The sequence below is a fragment of the Mauremys reevesii genome, linkage group 1 (assembly GCF_016161935.1).
Source record: "Mauremys reevesii isolate NIE-2019 linkage group 1, ASM1616193v1, whole genome shotgun sequence".
NCBI classification, from domain to species: Eukaryota; Metazoa; Chordata; order Testudines; family Geoemydidae; genus Mauremys; species Mauremys reevesii.
In genome coordinates, this window is record NC_052623.1 from 341225678 (window position 1) to 341243044 (window position 17367).

A 17367-nucleotide genomic window follows, 5' to 3' on the forward strand; every position below is an offset into this window, starting at 1 on the left:
GGGGAAAAAATAATGTTGATTTAAAAATTGCCTGTTATGGAGAATCCACAAACCTTAGTAAGTTGCTCCAATGATTAGGTACAATGATTTTTTATTAAGAGTTTCATACATGGAAAGGAAATTCTGCTATTTGAAACAACAGGGCTGAATTCTGCATTCCTAGTACACTCAAAATTCCCTAGGAATTTTAGATGCAGACAGAATGCAGGGTAAAGCCAACATTGGCTGCTCCTCTAATGTATATTTTCTGAACGAGGAACAAATAGGTACCGCGTTAGGATTCTTTAAACTTCAATAATGAGATTCACATTGTTTTAAGGTCACATATACATTGCAGTCCATTACTGTAAACTTTTTAGGATGTGCCAGAGCAATTAATACACAAGATTAATATAACTACCTGTATAATGTTATAGCGTGTATAGGGAAATGATGCATGTTCTTGCTTGACTTTCTAAAATATTCACACTAATCTGTTTCTAATCAGCAGAACAAGACTTTGACAGCATATAGACTTTAGGTAGACTGTGTAACAAATATTTGAACCTGATTTTGGTGTGGTCGCAGTTGAGTGGGTATAGTTTATCTCTCTGGAGAAGACACATGCGTTGTACACTATCTAATGTGTCTAATGGTATCTTCTGTTTTTTATCTCATTAAAATCAAATCAGGCTTTGCTTTGGAGTGCTTTTAATTAGATATAATAAATAAAGGGACAATTTCTGCAATCCTGGAAAGCAACTGGAATTGTGTCTGACAACTCAGGACAATAGGATTTTGTGCTTCTAAGCAAAAAAGTGTAAAAGTTGCAAAAATGTGCAAAGAAGAGGAAAATGCAGAACTGATTTTTTTTCAGGTGACAGTGGTAAAGAAGCACAAAAGCCTTTTTATCTAACACTGAACAAGAAACAAGAACAAGAAATCTCTCTGATTCCTTATAGATTTTACCTGGAAACGTCCCCAATCTCCCTCTTGCCTGGCTTTGTGCTACATTTTAAAAGAAACAACACAAGTATCCTCACAGTTATCAATAATGCAATATACCAGCAAATTAATAGGGGGCAGTGTCGTGATGAAAATCTCTTCTTTGATGTGACATAAAACACATGGCTGTACCCAATGACAATTTTCCTAAGAATACAGGTATAAGCCAAGGTTAAAAGGGTGCCAAATTCTAGCACAAAGTTGCAACATTCCTTTTAGTTGAATCTTTTGTGTAATATCAAACAAATATTATTTCCCACTTCTCCTCTTAAAATTACTGCAAGTTTAGAATAGATTTCTACCTCAGAAATGGCTGTGCTTCAGTTGTTGGTGATGTTTTTGGTATGAGTAATTTGAAGTGAAAGTAGTAAAACAATGGACATACTAAGAGTTACCATTAGTAGTACTCCATTTTATGGAGCCGCTAAGCTATAACTTTTGCAAAGTACTCCAATGGCACGTATTCTATATTTTTAAAATATAATAATTAAGAGTACTAGTATGGGGCAGTTCTTCTACACAGGTGTAGCTCAGGCCCAGGTCCTCAGTGATACTTACACACCGAACTCCCACTGATTTCAAGTATTTAGGTACCTAATTCCCCCTGGAGTTAGGTGCCTAAATATCTTTGAGAACTGGGGCTCAGTGACTTCAGTGGGGATATTCTGCTCAGAACTAGGCCCTCACAACAAAATAGAGGAATTACTTTTAGCTATTTGTGATATAAGTTTAGAAATAGTTAAATCTGGAAGATCATTTGCGATATGTATGACTAAAATCAGATGTAAATAGGTTTACTTAGGTCAAAAGAAAAGTTTGTGTATTTCATTCAATTACAAATCCTGGTTCAATAAAATGAGAGAGTTCCTGACTTGGCTTTAAAAGTGAATATCCCACATTTTAGTGAGTTTTATGACAGGTCATCTGACCTGATGGTAAAGTAGCTTGTGATGAAAATTCTATTATGAACGATTAAACTTGTCACAATTATTTATTGTCAGCATAAGGAAACAGAATAGATGTTTAACTGCAGGATGTTGCATAAAATGTAAATGTAAAAAAACAAAACAACCCTCCCCATCATCCCATGTGCTTTCAATAGTCAAAGCAGCTCTGTAATAAATCACGGAGGCTGATTGACTAAGACCACAGTGGCTGATAAAACAGTTTAGGCCTCTAACTTTTGATATATCTAATACTTTAAGCAAGCTATGATAAATTTACACTAGGTTTTAATGTCTACTTTCTATCTAGGAAAATCCATTCTGATAATGATTCCTCTGGTTTTTCATGCCTGTTCTTGGAATGGAAAAGAGAACAACTGAGTGAAAGAGACAGCAATCGAAGGATAGAATAAAGAAGTGAAGTTCTAAACAATTTAGCTCAACCTTAGACTGTGAGAGAGAAAATAAAATTCAGGTCTTTCTTCAGAACAATAATATGGACTTAAATTTGTAAAGTGCACTTTAATGGGCACAAAAATAAATGGTCAGATATCACGGTGATGGGTTTGAATAGGACAGAATTGAAAAAGCACACTTAGAGAGGTAGTTAGATAAAACTTTAAAGTAATTTTGTTCAGCCCATTGGAAAGGACACTGGATTCCTGCTTAAAAACAAATTATAATTGGGAAGATGGTAATCAGTTAAACAAAAATGGGAGTAATATGAAAATTAGAGGGAGGTCTCAAAAGAATGGATGGTTTGGTGGTGTCAGGAAGTCCTTAGGTTACAAGATGGAAACAGATTTCAAATCCTTCAAAAGAGATTTAAAACAACAACAAAAAAGGAATTGGGTTAAACTTATGGTTTGTTAAAGGCCTTTGGGTAAATGTTCAAAAGCACCTAAGTCCCACTTTTAAAAGTGACTTATGTCCACCTTCTCCATGGTATTAGATGCCTAACTCCCATTGAAATCAATAGGAGTTAGATTCCTAAATACCGTTGAGGATGTGGGCCCCAGTCAAATAGAAGCCTAACTCCCATTGACTTTTAATGAGACTTAGGCACCTAAGTCATTTAGGTGCTTTTGAAAATTTTACTTATTTCCCTATTTACAACTTCCTTTCCCTTGTTACAAAGCTATCTGACAAGAGGACCAATCCTATTCAACTTATTCATAAGTGATCTGGAGAAAGGGGTAAAAAGTGAGGTGGTAAAGTTTGCAGATGATAATAAACTGCTCAAGATAGTTAAGACCAAAGCAGACTGTGAAGAACTTCAAAAAGATCTCACAAAACTAAGTGATCGGGCAACAAAATGGCAAATGAAATTTAATGTGGAGAAATGTAAAGTAATGCACACTGGAAAAAATAACCCCAACTATACATGCAATATGATGGGGGCTAATTTAGCTACAACAAATCAGGAAAAAGATCTTGGAGTCATTGTGGATAGTTCTCTGAAGACATCCATGCAGTGTGCAGAGGCGGTCAAAAAAGCAAACACGATGTTAGGAATCATTAAAAAGGGGATAGAAAATAAGACGGAGAGTATCTTATTGCCCTTATATAAATCCATGGTACGCCCACATCTTGAATACTGCATACAGATGTGGTCTCCTCATCTCAAAAAAGATATACTGGCATTAGAAAAGGTTCAGAGAAGGGCAACTAAAATGATTAGGGGTTTGGAATGGGTCCCATATGAGGAGAGATTAAAGAGGCTAGGACTTTTCAGCTTGGAAAAGAGGCGACTAAGGGGGGATATGATAGAGGTATATAAAATCATGAGTGATGTAGAGAAAGTAAATAAGGAAACGTTATTTACTTGTTCCCATAATACAAGAACTAGGGGTCATCATATGAAATTAACAGGCAGCAGGTTTAAAACAAATAAAAGGAAGTTCTTCACACAGTGCACTATCAACTTGTGGAACTCCTTGCCTGAAGAGGTTGTGAAGGCTAGGACTATAACAGTGTTTAAAAGAGAACTGGATAAATTCATGGAGGTTAAGTTCATTAATGAATATTAGCCAGGATGGGTAAGGAAGGGTGTCCCTAGCCTCTGTTTGTCAAAGGGTGGAGATGGATGGCAGGAGAGAGATCACTTGATCATTGCCTGTTGGGTTCACTCCCTCTGGGGCACCTGGCATTGACCACTGTCAGCAGACAGGATACTGGTCTAGATGGACCTTTGGTCTGACCCAGTACGGCTGTTCTTATGTTCTTATATTCGTTCTTCATCTGGGATGAATAAAAAAAAATCCTGGGTTTACACTCTTGCCAGCTAGTGTTGGTGTTGAGCACCAGCCCTTCTGCTGGGCAGATTGTTCTTCAAGCACACACTAGCTTGTCTAGTAAGGTGCCAAATCCAATATTAGATAAAGGGGCCAAGAAAGAAGGAATGGATAAGAAAAGCCCCTACTCTCACATGGAATGAGCCAGAATCCCTTGGTCATGGTGCTCAGGTGCACAAGCCTCTTTGGCATATGTTTGAGCAAAGCTGGGTGCCACCATGCAAATATGGAACTTGGATGCCTGTGGCTAGGCCCTCATTCATCCTCTTATTTTCTAATCTCTTATCTCCTTTTATGGCTGCATGCTCCACGAACAGCTAAATGGCTAAAGTCTTCTTAGGCTGAGTAAGTCTTAGCCTGTTTTCTCATACAATACTAATCTTCCTGTTGCCTTATCTCATCCAAAGATTAACCTTCATTTGTTTTGCTTGGACCAAGCAAGTAGTTCAGCCTTTCACTCTTGCTGCTTTGGTGTCATCCACACAAAGGTTATTTATTAATGGCTACAATGCTTGTTTCTACGCTCTCACTGTCCTCCAGACAAATCCACCCCAAACTGTCAAACTATCTGCCACAAACCCAAACAGCTACACTCCATGGTCTCATGAGATGCCCTAATAATTCATTCTGTTCATTTGCCAAGTGTTATGTCTTCTGTGGTTGCTCCACTGTAGGCCTCAGAGGTAAAAAAATCACTCTAAAACATACTCTTCTAGTGTTTCTGTTCACTATGAATATGAGAGCCCTTAAATATAAAAAATATATAAAAATATGTATACCTTTAAGAACTTTATACCCTCAGATAAGTATTTTTTTAAAATAACATCAAGGATAGGTTCCTTGAGCTACTGTATGATCCTTTAGGAATACAGCATTTCCTCACAACAATTTGAATGTAGACAATCTGGCTATATTTGTATTTAAAGGATGACTTTTTCCTAGAAAAGTTAATCTGATTCGTAACATAAAACAAATTCCTGGTGAACCTAAAGTTTTTAGGAAACTTTCGTACTGCTTAGTAGAAAACAGTGAGATCATTTGTCTATTGATACTAAAACATTTTAGGCTCTTAGGAGTCAGATCCTATAAACCATGCATTTGTGGAACATTAACTGACTTCAATGAAAATTCTGCACATGAAATGCTTCTAGAATGGGACCTCTAAGAATACGTCCACACTGCATTTCAAAATCCACAGCAGCCAGACTCAGAGCCCAGGTCTACAGACTAGGGCTTACGGGACTTGTGCTACGGTGCTAAAAAAAGCCATGTAGATGCTGTCACTTGGGCTGGAGCTCAGTTTCTGAAACCCACCCCTCTCTCCAGGTTTCAGAGCCTAAACTCAAGCCTGAGCCTAAGCTCAAGCCTGTCTACACAGCTGTTTTTAGTGCCGTAGTGGGAGCCCTAGTCTGTAGACCTGAGCTCTGAGACTCATGGGTTTTAAAATGATGTGCAGATGTACCCCAAACTGCTTTTTCCAAGATCCAGGCATGAAGTGCAAGTACCTTATGCCCAGGCATGAAGTGTTCAATTAGGACACAATCTGATTCCCATTTCAGACAATAATAAAACTCACATTGACCTTACAGTTAGAGCAGAATCAAATCTAATTTATTTTCTCAGTTTTGCCTGAGTAAAGACTGAGAACTGCAGGACCGTACTGCTAAGCTCCAGTCCTACAGTTAAGCTCTGTGCAGGTGGACCCCTGTACCTATGCAGAGCTCACTGTGTGATCACTGTCTTTAGTTATTACATGGTTGAAACACAGAGAGATGAAGAGTGTGTGAAAGACCCATAATCAACTGTACTTCAGGACATCTGTAAGTCAGTCAAAATATTTTTTTCTGGATCTTCCATGTCTATATAGCCACTAAATATGAAGTTATTTGAGCTGTGATGAACGATACTGTGAATGCACTACAATAGGTTAGATTTTGCTGAACAAAAGTAACTTCAAGGATTTTACATGAATTGGAGGGAAAACTCACCAAAATAATGTGTTGAAGTGAAAGGATACGTGAACATAGTATCTGAATATAATCCACTCATGGTACGTACCTTTGAAATACTAGGGGTAGGCTTTCTGATTTTAGTTCAAGATGATACAGTCTATTTGGTGTTTGAGGTAAACAACAAAAAAGCATTAAAATCCACAAATTTTGTGCCACTGCAATGTAAACTGCAAACGTCAAGAAAAACAGGACAACACAAAACTATCTCCAGAATGTTTCTTTCCAGAAAGATATCAAACCAAATCACTTTCCTCATCTTCATGTCTCTTCATAACGTCCCCCTGATACATATCTCCTCATCCTTCCTCTAGATTCAGGTGTTCCCCCTACTCGCTGTATTCAAGCCTATTCTTACTCATAATATTTGCGCTTCTCCTCTACTGATAGTTGGTCCTTTCTTTGTGGTCCTTGTTAGCTTTGTGAATCAGTCTGCCCACGTCTCTATCTCACTGACTATCTCTTTCAAGAAAAGCTCAAAAATCATCTCATTTACACTTCCCACAACCACTAGCTGTTGGCCTGTTTCTTCTACCTGTAATTCTTATAGACACCTTTCCTTATCTACTGTCCCAATCTAGTCTAACATCTTTGCACTGTAAGATTGGCAAGCTATGATATCCTACACTATGCCCAAGAGCACCATGTTATAAAATAAATACATACTGGATTGCATTGTATTTTAGTTTCAAAGATCTCGATCCTGCAACAAGAGCCTCGTGGGCAGCAGTCAATGTTGTTCTGTGGTGGCCTGGTAATTTGCCCACATTAATTGTTATGTAGGATTGGAGCCAAGTTCTGTTGCTGCAATGTTCAGTGTAAAACACACTTTTCTACTTACAAGCGCCTTGTTTGTTTGGTTTACAAGAAGAGACAATTACAACCCCCCTACATTTGGCATCTTAAGAAAACGTATAGGTTGCATACACAACAAAAGCCCTCAGTTATAAAACCATTAGGCCTAATAGCATTTCTCTAAGATTCCTGTTGTCAAAATTAAGTCTTTGAAGCTCACAGTGAAAACTGTCATTTTGGGATACACAGTTCATTTGTGTAAATATTTTGAGCTGAATACACAATTTTGCTTTGAAAGAAAAGAAAACGGATGTTACCATTAATATTAAGTGACAATCAATTATCTTCGTAGAACAGCGCATGTAATATAACATTTGCTCGCTTGTCTGAGATATGCTTACTCAAATTAACACTGTCTGGAATGTAATATTAATGTGGGCACCACTGATAGAAGTAAGTCTGACATGCCAAAGGCTGTAAAGAACTACTGACAACACCTCGGAGAGCTGACGAAAGAGACTCAGAAAGACAGTTTGACAGCTCCTTGAAGATTGAGACATAAAGTTCATTACCAATTAAAGTTGAGATGAAGGAGGAGCTGGGATCAAAAGGGCACCTGCCTCGTCCTCTCTCAAATTTGTGCCAGTCCAGTTGAAATAGATGATCCTTTAAAGAAAGTCACAGAAAACAGCATAAATACTACATTAAAATAAAATAAAATATTAGCTGTAATATATTTGATATCTCTGAACCGAATTGACTTTTTCTGAGTGGAGAAAATAAGGTTACCATTGTTCACTAATAAATTTGTTATAAAGAGTCTTTGATTTCCACAAAACACCTTTGCATGCAGACTACACTGCAACATTTACTGAAATATGCATATACTAGAATCAGTGATTCATTTATATGGGCATAGTAAGGGAAAATTTCCCTACCTCTTCTAAAATTATCCAAATATTCAATAACTATCTAGCAAAGAAATGTATTCATCCTCTCTAGATAGAATGGCATAATACATGTAGCATAGATCTGGGGCTTCTGTGTGTCTTCTTTGTACTAGAAAGTTTTAGGAATGAATCTTTGATTAAAATGTTCAGAGCATGTGATGTGATTTATGTTGCAGACGTACTCCAAAATTAGTCTTGGAGGAAGATGGGCAATCTAATTTAACGTTCTCGGTTTAAAACTTAACCTGAACTCTTGCTCCTGCAATGTTGCCTCTTTTATCGCCTGCATTTTTCTGGGTTCCCAAAAAAGCTTCAGAGAAATGCGATTATTTAACTAAAATATCAGGTGAGAGCACAGAAGAAAATATTTTTAAAAGTATTTATTTATTTATGAAGTTTTAACAAATCTTTGCCATGTACATATCAGAGCCAAAACAATGTTCATTACAACAGTGAACTTTTGCTTAGAGAAACATTAAACAGTAATATAATCCCCCAGCTCATTTAACAGGGTGTTACCTTTATTACAAAGTGAGCACCTTTACATTACCCAAGACATGCTGTTTCTGGTGATTTTATAAATTGAGTGAAATCTCTGATTACACATGTTTAACAAATGAGGCATGTCTATCAAATGTTAATATTCAAAATTATTGGACGGGTGTGCTGGTTTTTGGTGAGTGAGTGTATTTTGTCTGAGTGTTGAATAAATGGTAGATAAATATCTAAGTATGTGATTAGTGCATTAATTGGAAACCTTTTTAAAAAATGTATATATTAAACGTTTCCCCTTCAAAAATAAGGGGGGAGAGGAGGAGAAAGTACAGTTATAACAATTAGATTGCCAAAATATACGTAGTACAATAATCAAGAATTTGCATTATAAATATATGATACCATGTATTTCAGCAATGCCAGTTCTGTGTCACAGATTAACTCAAACAAATATATGAAACCGTACTATTTCTTTCAGCACACTGTATAAATTCAATCTTTCTGCTTGGTGAACTGATCTCAGTTTTAGGTTGGTGGTACACATGTATGTCAAATGTTTGGGTAGACGTAAAACCACACAAAAAAAAGGATCTAAAAAAGTAAAGGTTTTTAAAAAGGGACAGCAAGATAAAAGAACAGGAGGGCAGAAAACAGCGGTGGGGGGAGGAGAGGGAAGAGAGGATAATGAGAGTGACATTTCGGTTCCCATCCGCTAGAGATCAATCTAGGCCTGTGCAAAGTTAGACTAAATCTTTTCAAATTTGTCTAAGGCCCATCTTCTCTGAAATGTTACTCACTCTGTAGTTGCCAGCCAGCCAGGCCTCTCTGCCAAGCTTCTATCCTGGAATCAATCTGCTTTTCCATCAAAGCAATATAAGCCATTTGGCTACAAGCACTGCACTATAGAAACAAGCTTTCCATGAGCTGAGAGTTTCCAAGATGTTGGGATATATCCCAAAACACAGTTTGGAAAGTAATTTCTAAGACTGTACCCATTATCATATTAATCCTCCTATCTTCTTCTAGCCTAAAAGACTGGATCTTGGGATTGTCCCAAGACACATGAGCCAGCATGGCTCCAGAAGACCCACATCTCCAGAAGCAGTCTGTGTTGGGAAAACCCAAGCACTGTAACTTATGCGGAGACCAGTGTGAATGAAATATAATTTTCTGCTGGATCAGCCTTAATCACATATCAAGAATAGAGTTTTTAACGTATTGCAAGGCATTTCCCCATTGGCTAGGGCTCAGGTTTATACACAATTTTTTGTTCCAGGCCCAGCACAGATAATCTAAATTAGGGACTGTCACTCGGGCCAGAAAACCTTAAGAGGCTACAGCTGGTCTGGTAAACCTGTGGAGCTCTCTTCACAACAACAGAAACTCTGGATTTCTGGCAGTCCCACTGTCTCTGGATTGAATATGTCCTGCAAAAGATGTTTAAGCTATAGGAAACACCATTTGCACTGGGTAGGTTATACGGTTGTTGAAGTGTTTACAATGGAAGAAACAGATCCTCTGAGGTCAATTGAGACCCCTAAAATTTCCCCTTATCTAGCTATATTCTCCACATTAATCATTTATTGTCCATTTTCAACTAATTGCCCCCGAAGAAAATATTTTTTTACACTGAACATCATCCATCCAGCTAAGTTTATTTTAGGGCTCTTGATTAATCGCAGTTAACTCATGTGATTAACTCAAAAAATTAATTGTGATTTAAAAATTAATCATGATTAATCACAGTTTTAATCACACTGTTAAACAATAGAATACCAATTGAAATTTATTAAATATTTTGAATGTTTTTCTACATTTTCAAATATATTCATTTCAATTACAACACAGAATATAAAGTGTACAGTGCTCACTTTATATTATTATTTTTATTACAAATATTAGCACTGCAAAAAAGAACCAAAAGAAATAACATTTTTCAATTCACCTCATACAAGTTCTGTAGTGCTATCTCTTTATCATGAAATTGCAACTTATAAATGTAGACATTTTTTGTTACATAACTGCACTCAAAAACAAAACAATGTAAAACTTTAGAGCCCACAAGTCCTACTTTGGTAGAAGCCAAACTTGAACAGCTAAACGGAAGTAAATCGGGGGGCCCGGATAATCTACATCCTAGAATATTAAGGGAATTGGCGAGTGAAATTGCAAGCCCGTTAGCGATGATTTTTAATAAATCTCTAAACTCGGGGGTTGTACCGTTTGACTGGAGATTAGCTAATATAGTTCCTATATTCAAGAAGGGGAAAAAAAGTGACCCGGGTAACTACAGGCCTGTTAGTTTAACATCTGTAGTATGCAAAGTCATGGAAAAAATTTTAAAGGAGAGAGTGGTTACGGACCTTGAGGCCGATGGCAACTGGGACAAATTACAGAATGGATTTACGAAAGGTAGATCGTGCCAAACCAACCTGATCTCCTTCTTTGAGAAAGTAACAGATTTTTTAGACAAGGGAAATGCGGTGGATCTAATATATCTTGATTTCAGTAAGGCGTTTGATACGGTACCACATGAGGAATTACTGGTTAAATTGGAAAAGATGGGGATCGAAATGAAAATCCAGAGGTGGATAAGGAGCTGGTTAAAGGGGAGACTGCAGAGGGTCGTATTGAAGGGGGAACTGTCGGGTTGGAGGGGGGTTACCAGTGGAGTTCCTCAAGGTTCGGTTTTGGGTCCGATTTTATTCAATCTATTTATCACTGACCTGGGAACCAAGAGTAGGAGTGGGCTGATAAAGTTTGCGGATGACACCAAGTTGGGAGGTACTGCAAATTTGGAAAAGGATCGGGATATCCTCCAGGGAGATTTGGATGACTTTGTAAACTGGAGTATTAGTAACAGGATGAAATTCAATAGTGAGAAGTGTAAGGTTATGCATTTAGGGATGACTAACAAGAACTTTAGTTATAAGCTGGGGACGCACCAGTTGGAAGTAATGGAGGAGGAGAAGGACCTAGGAGTCCTGGTTGATCGTAGGATGACTATGAGTAGGCAATGTGATGTGGCCGTTAAAAAAGCTAATGCAGTCTTGGGATGCATTAGGCGAGGTATTTCTAGTAGGGATAAGGAGGTGCTAGTCCCGTTATATAAGGCGTTGGTAAGACCTCATTTGGAGTATTGTGTGCAGTTTTGGTCTCCCATGTTTAAGAAGGATGAATTCAAACTGGAATGGGTACAAAGAAGGGCCACTAGAATGATCCGAGGAATGGAAAGCCTGTCGTATGAAAGGAGACTTGAGGAGCTCGGTTTGTTTTCCTTAACCAAAAGAAGGATAAGAGGAGATATGATTGCACTCTTTAAATATATCAGAGGGATAAATACCAGGGAAGGAGAGGAATTATTTCAGCTCAGTGCTAATGTGGACATGAGGACAAACGTATATAAATTGTCAGTCAGGAAATTTAGGCTTGAAATTAGACGAAGGTTTCTAACCATCAGAGGAGTGCAATTCTGGAACAGCCTTCCGAAGGAAACAGTGGGGGCGAAGGACCTCCATGACTTTAAGATTAAGCTAGATAAGTTTATGGAGGAGATAGTATGATAGGATAACGGGCTTAGTCAATAGGTCAATTAAGTGCCACACTGGTAATTAGTACAATGGGTCAATGATAGGATATTGTTAGCCTTTTTCCAGAGGGTCTGGCTGGAGAGTCTTGCCCGCATGCTCGGCGTTCAGCTGACCGCCATATTTGGGGTCGGGAAGGAATTTTCCTCCAGGGTAGATTGGCAGTGGCCCTGGAGGTTTTTCGCCTTCCTCCGAAGCATGGGGCACGGGTCGCTTGCTTAAGGAGTGGGTGGATCGGCTTATGTGGCCTGCATCTTGCGGGAGGTCAGACTAGATGATCATAATGGTCCCTTCTGATCTTGAATTCTATGATTCTATGATTCTATGATTCTTGTTCAGCCAATCGCTCAGACACAAACAAGACTGTTTATATTTACGGGAGATAATGCTGCCTGCTCCTTATTTACAATGTCACCTGAAAGTGAGAACAGGCGTTTGCATGGCACTTTTGTAGCTGGCATTGCAAGGTATTTACGTGCCAGATATGCTAAACATTTATATGCCCCTTCATGCTTCAGTCACCATTCCAGAAGACATGCTTCCATGCTGATGTTAAAAAAATAATGTGTTAATTAAATTTGTGACTGAACTCCTTGAGGGAGAATTGTATGTCTCCTGCTCTGTATTTTTCCTGCATTCTGCCATATATTTTATGTTATAGCAGTCTCGGATGATGACGCAGCAAATGTTATTCATTTTGAGAATACTTTCACAGCAGATTTGACAAAATGCAAAGAAGGTACTAATGTGAGTTTTCTAAAAATAGCTACAGCACTCGACCCAAGGTTTAAGAATCTGAAGTGCCATCCAAAATCTGAGAGGGAAGAGTTGTGGAGCATGCTTTCAGAAGTCTTAAAAAAGCAACAATCGATGCGGAAACTACAGAACTCGAACCACCAAAAAAGAAAATCAACCTTCTGCTGATGGCATCTGACTCAGAAGATGAAAATGAACATGTGTCGGTCCATTCTGCTTTGGATCATTATTGAGCAGAACCTGTCAACAGCATGGATGCATGTCTTCTGGAATGGTGGTTGAAGCATGAAGGGACATATGAATCTTCAGCACATCTGGCGCGCAAATATCTTGTGACGCTGGCTACAACAGTGCCATGCAAACACTTGTTCTCACTTTCAGATGACATTGTAAACAAGAAGCGGCAGCATTATCTCCTGAAAATTAACCAAACTTGTTTGTCTGAGCGATTGGCTGCAGTAGGACCGAGTGGACATGTAGGCTCTAAAGTTATACATTGTTTTATTTTTGAATGCAGATACTTTATGTACATAATTCTACATGTGTAAGTGCAACTTTCATGATAAAGAGATTGCACTACAGTACTTGTATTAGGTGAATTGAAAAATACTATTTCCTTCGTTTTTTACGGTGCAAATATTTGTAATAAAAATAAATATAAAGTGAGCACTGTACACTTTGTATTCTGTGTTGTAATTGAAATGAATGTATTTGAAAATGTAGAAAACATCCAAAAATATGTAAATAAATGGTATCCTATTATTGTTTAACAGCACGATTAATCACGGTTAATTTTTTTAATCGCTTGACAGTCATTTAGATGCAGGGGAAAATAATTACAAAGCTGCCCATCTAAGAATACTTTAAAGTTGAGATTCACCCAGTGACTAGTACACCAGTGTGACCTCTTCTGAGGACATCTAGAATTGTGAATCACTGTTACCTACTCTGTCTCAACAAGTGAGTGTGCAGCTGCTAAACTGTATGTCAGCTCCCTGACACACCATTTTGTCTGCTTTGTCAGCAAACTCTTCAGGAATCTGCCAGTCCAAACCTTACTGTGCAGGTAACAATCAGTGAACCCTCATTCCCAAGTTCCCCGAAGACATCTCTCTGCAGTGTCCAAGCCCTCTAATTGAACTCAAATACATTAAGTTTGTTGCTCCTTTAAAGAGACAATAAACAGCAGCTTATTAATGTAACTGGGATTGACACATCCTCCACTCAGGGGCGGCTCTAGGCACCAGCGGGCCAAGCGCCCGCTTGGGGCGGCATCCTGGGGAGGGCGTCATTTGGCTCCGGTGGAGCTCCGCCGCATGCCGGGCGTAGGTCCACCGGAGCCCGGACGAGCGGACCTGCCGCAGTCATGCCTGCGCGGGTCCCGCCTTCCCGGGCTCGGTTGAGCTCCCGCAGGCATGACCGCGGCAGGTCCGCTGTCCCGGCTCCGTGGACCTGCCGCAGGCATGCCGGCAGGAGCTCCACCAGAGCCAAATGCCGCCCTCCCCAGGATGCCGGAGCCGCGGGAAGAGGGGACCCGCCGCGGGACTGGGGAAGGGCGGCGCAGCGCTCCGCGCTGCTTGGGGCAGCCTACTTTGTAGAGCCGCCCCTGCCTCCACTTCAACCAAAGTGCTGAGATGGTTTGTGTTAAAAGCAAAACAAGTTTATTAACAGGGAACCTAGGTTTAAGTGATAACAAGAATAAGGAATAAGGACAGAAATGGCTATAAATAAGCAGAAGTAAAAATGTACTTCTAAGCCTAAAACTTAACAAAGCAGAGTCTTTTGTTCAGAAAAGTTTATTTATCATAGACTTTTTTTCAGCATGGCTGACTGGATATTTAGCCAGGACCCAACACACAAAGTTCAAAGCATGGGGCTTCTTTGACTCCTCAGGAGAAATTAGAGATCCCCCCCCCCCCCGCATTTTTCTTTTTAGTCCAGTAAACCTTTGATATGTATTCTTTGAAAAATAAGCCCAAAGTTTCTCCCTTCTTCTGGGGTGCAGACACCATGCTGCCTACTCTCCTACTTGCTAGCTTGATAACTTTGTTTAACTTATAGGTAAATGTTCCTTTCTTGTCTCTCCCTAATGACTAGCCTGGTCAGACAAGCAAATATACATTCCTTTGTCTAGGCGGATTGGGTTTGTGCATTGCTTGCCAAACACATTTAAAGAACATAATTCTAGCACATATTTATAATTCTTTGAACACAGCTGTTACTTCCACTACTCAATGATTTTCCGGATTAGGGTGTTATCAGTTTGTATATGATACCTTATATGATACCTTTTAGATACAGATTATGACAACAGTGTGTTAGGTCTGGTGAGTATGTCAGGCATGACAAAAGTTGCTGACACAGATTAGTAAACCATCAATGGGCCTCTGTATTTGACATTAATGCAGTAAGATTAGCCTCTGGCTACTCTGCAGGCATCAGTTCAAAGACCCCCTGAACCCATAGACTTCCCCACTTTAACATCCATACTTCACCAAGTGGTTGCTTCACACCCATCTGGATCACCCTGGTCAGTAAAGGGATCTGTCCGTCCCCTCGCCCCCCGAAGGTGTGAAACCATCTCTCTTACCCCCTGAGTCGCCTCTGCTCCCAGTAGTCTGTCCTGCTCTCAGTGGAGTACTGGCCCACTGCTATTTACCTAGCTGTACCAATGACTCACTGCACCCAGCAGTTTTTGGCCTCAGAACCATTCAGCTGTGCTTCAATTTCCCTGATCTCAGTGGAGTGGTGGCCCATAACTTTCCTAGCTGTGCCAGAGTCTAACCACTCCCAGAAGATCCTGGGTATGTTTTACCCCTGCCACAGACACACTCAGTACTGACTCAGTTTCTCCAGTGAGTGTTTACCCCCTCGCCACTGAGTCTGGCCATGGTGGGTCTCCCATCTACCTATGTTTATTTAGGTGTGGGTAAAAAAGTTACAAAACTGCTCATTTACGGATACTTTAAAATTGAGATTCATCTAACGACTAGAAACCAGTGAAGCTGGAGTCCTTGAAACAAACAACTTTGTTTCAGTATAACTATTGATGAGTGTTTTCTTTCTTTACCGGTATGTTTTAGTTAGATAAGAGACTGAACAAAAACCTATGCACAATTTAATTATCCCACTCCACAGGCACACACCACTGATACTTGGAGGGAAGTTAAAGACTAGCCTTTCTGCTTTGAAACATGAGCTCTGATTGGTTCCTTCCTGGTGCTGTTTTGAAACATCCCTTTGCTGCTGGATGTGGTTTGAAGTTAACGGTAACTTGGCACCTCTTTAGTCCCCATCTCCTGCTGCCTGCTCTGTCACCAGATTTGAAGAGTGTTGTTTTTTCCCAAATCTTCAGTGACACTGGCTCTTTGAAGCTCTAATTATATTTTGCTGCTCTGTGCAAGTTCCTCCATTTTCTTGTGCATCTTGTTCCTTCCACACTTGTATATGAAAAGCTATTTGGGTTGACATGTGCATGCAGAAGGTGGGGAGTGAGAACTCTGTTAGCCTACAGTAATGCTGCCAATCAATTTAGAATACCGATAGTCCAATGTTAACATAGAAAAAGAGAGGGAAAGAGAGGAAGGAGGAGATGTGAGGAAAAGACAGAGGGAGGCTTTACCACCTTATCCTGTGGCTTGGGTTATTCCATCCTGCTGCTGGTCAATTTTCAAGCCACAAGGGAATAGGATTCTTGTGGAAACCTCAATTTCATTCCAAATTTCTTAAACATCAAACACCAATTTGGTTTAAAAAAATCAGGATGTTTTGGGTCGACAGTAGACAAGAACAATAAAGAGAACAAAACAAAGGGAAAATATACTACTGAAAACCATGAAGAATACACTAGAGAGTTATTACTGTCCAAAAATGTGATGTAAAGGAAATTCTTCTTAAGAGAATGTGCCTACCTGCTGTTATCTCTCTCTTAACCAGCTACTAAAAATAAAGGTACTAATGAAAAATATTGCCCCCCCCACTTGAGTTTCCTCACTGAAGCATTTGTCAGTAAATCAGTTCAATAAAAACCAAAGAATGTGAACAATTTTAAAAAACAAAGGTGAAAAGTAATTAGAGAAATATAACTTGTGAGTTCATAGATTTAACATGATCTCCTAATAGCTGTGCTGTCCATTTACCCTCTCATGATAAAAGAACAGCGAGATATTTAATGAAATCAATGACTGCAAATTTAAAACCGATAAAAGAAACATTCTTCAGTAAATAAGGTGAACAGAAAACAGGGGTGAACACAGAGTTGAAGCAAATTAACATAAACATTTCACACCAACAGTTGCAGAAATATTGTTTATGCTATTTACGCAGCACTACCGTTTTCTGCAATTGATATGGTAGGGTCTATATCTCTTGTGACATTATTTTGCACACAGAACTGCAACTTAAACAAACTGGAGGGGGGCGGTGTATTCATGACAAGACATGGCCCTATTTACAAACCATAAACTGTCATTCTTGCTCAAATTTTACTTAGTAAAGCCCATTAAAAGCAGTAGCTTTTGATCAACTTGGGACAGTGAAACCTGGCAGAGAAA

The 17367-nt window shown here is 39.2% G+C and overlaps 1 protein-coding gene across 1 annotated transcript in view; it reads right to left on the bottom strand.

The window, feature by feature from the left end:
* SEMA3E (semaphorin 3E) overlaps positions 1–17367 on the bottom strand; it is a 222870-nt gene that overhangs the window by 42453 nt on the left and 163050 nt on the right. The window contains exon 5 of the mRNA XM_039484125.1: positions 7599–7692. Within this exon, the coding sequence (XP_039340059.1) occupies positions 7599–7692 (94 nt within the window). The remainder of the gene's footprint in view (positions 1–7598; positions 7693–17367) is intronic.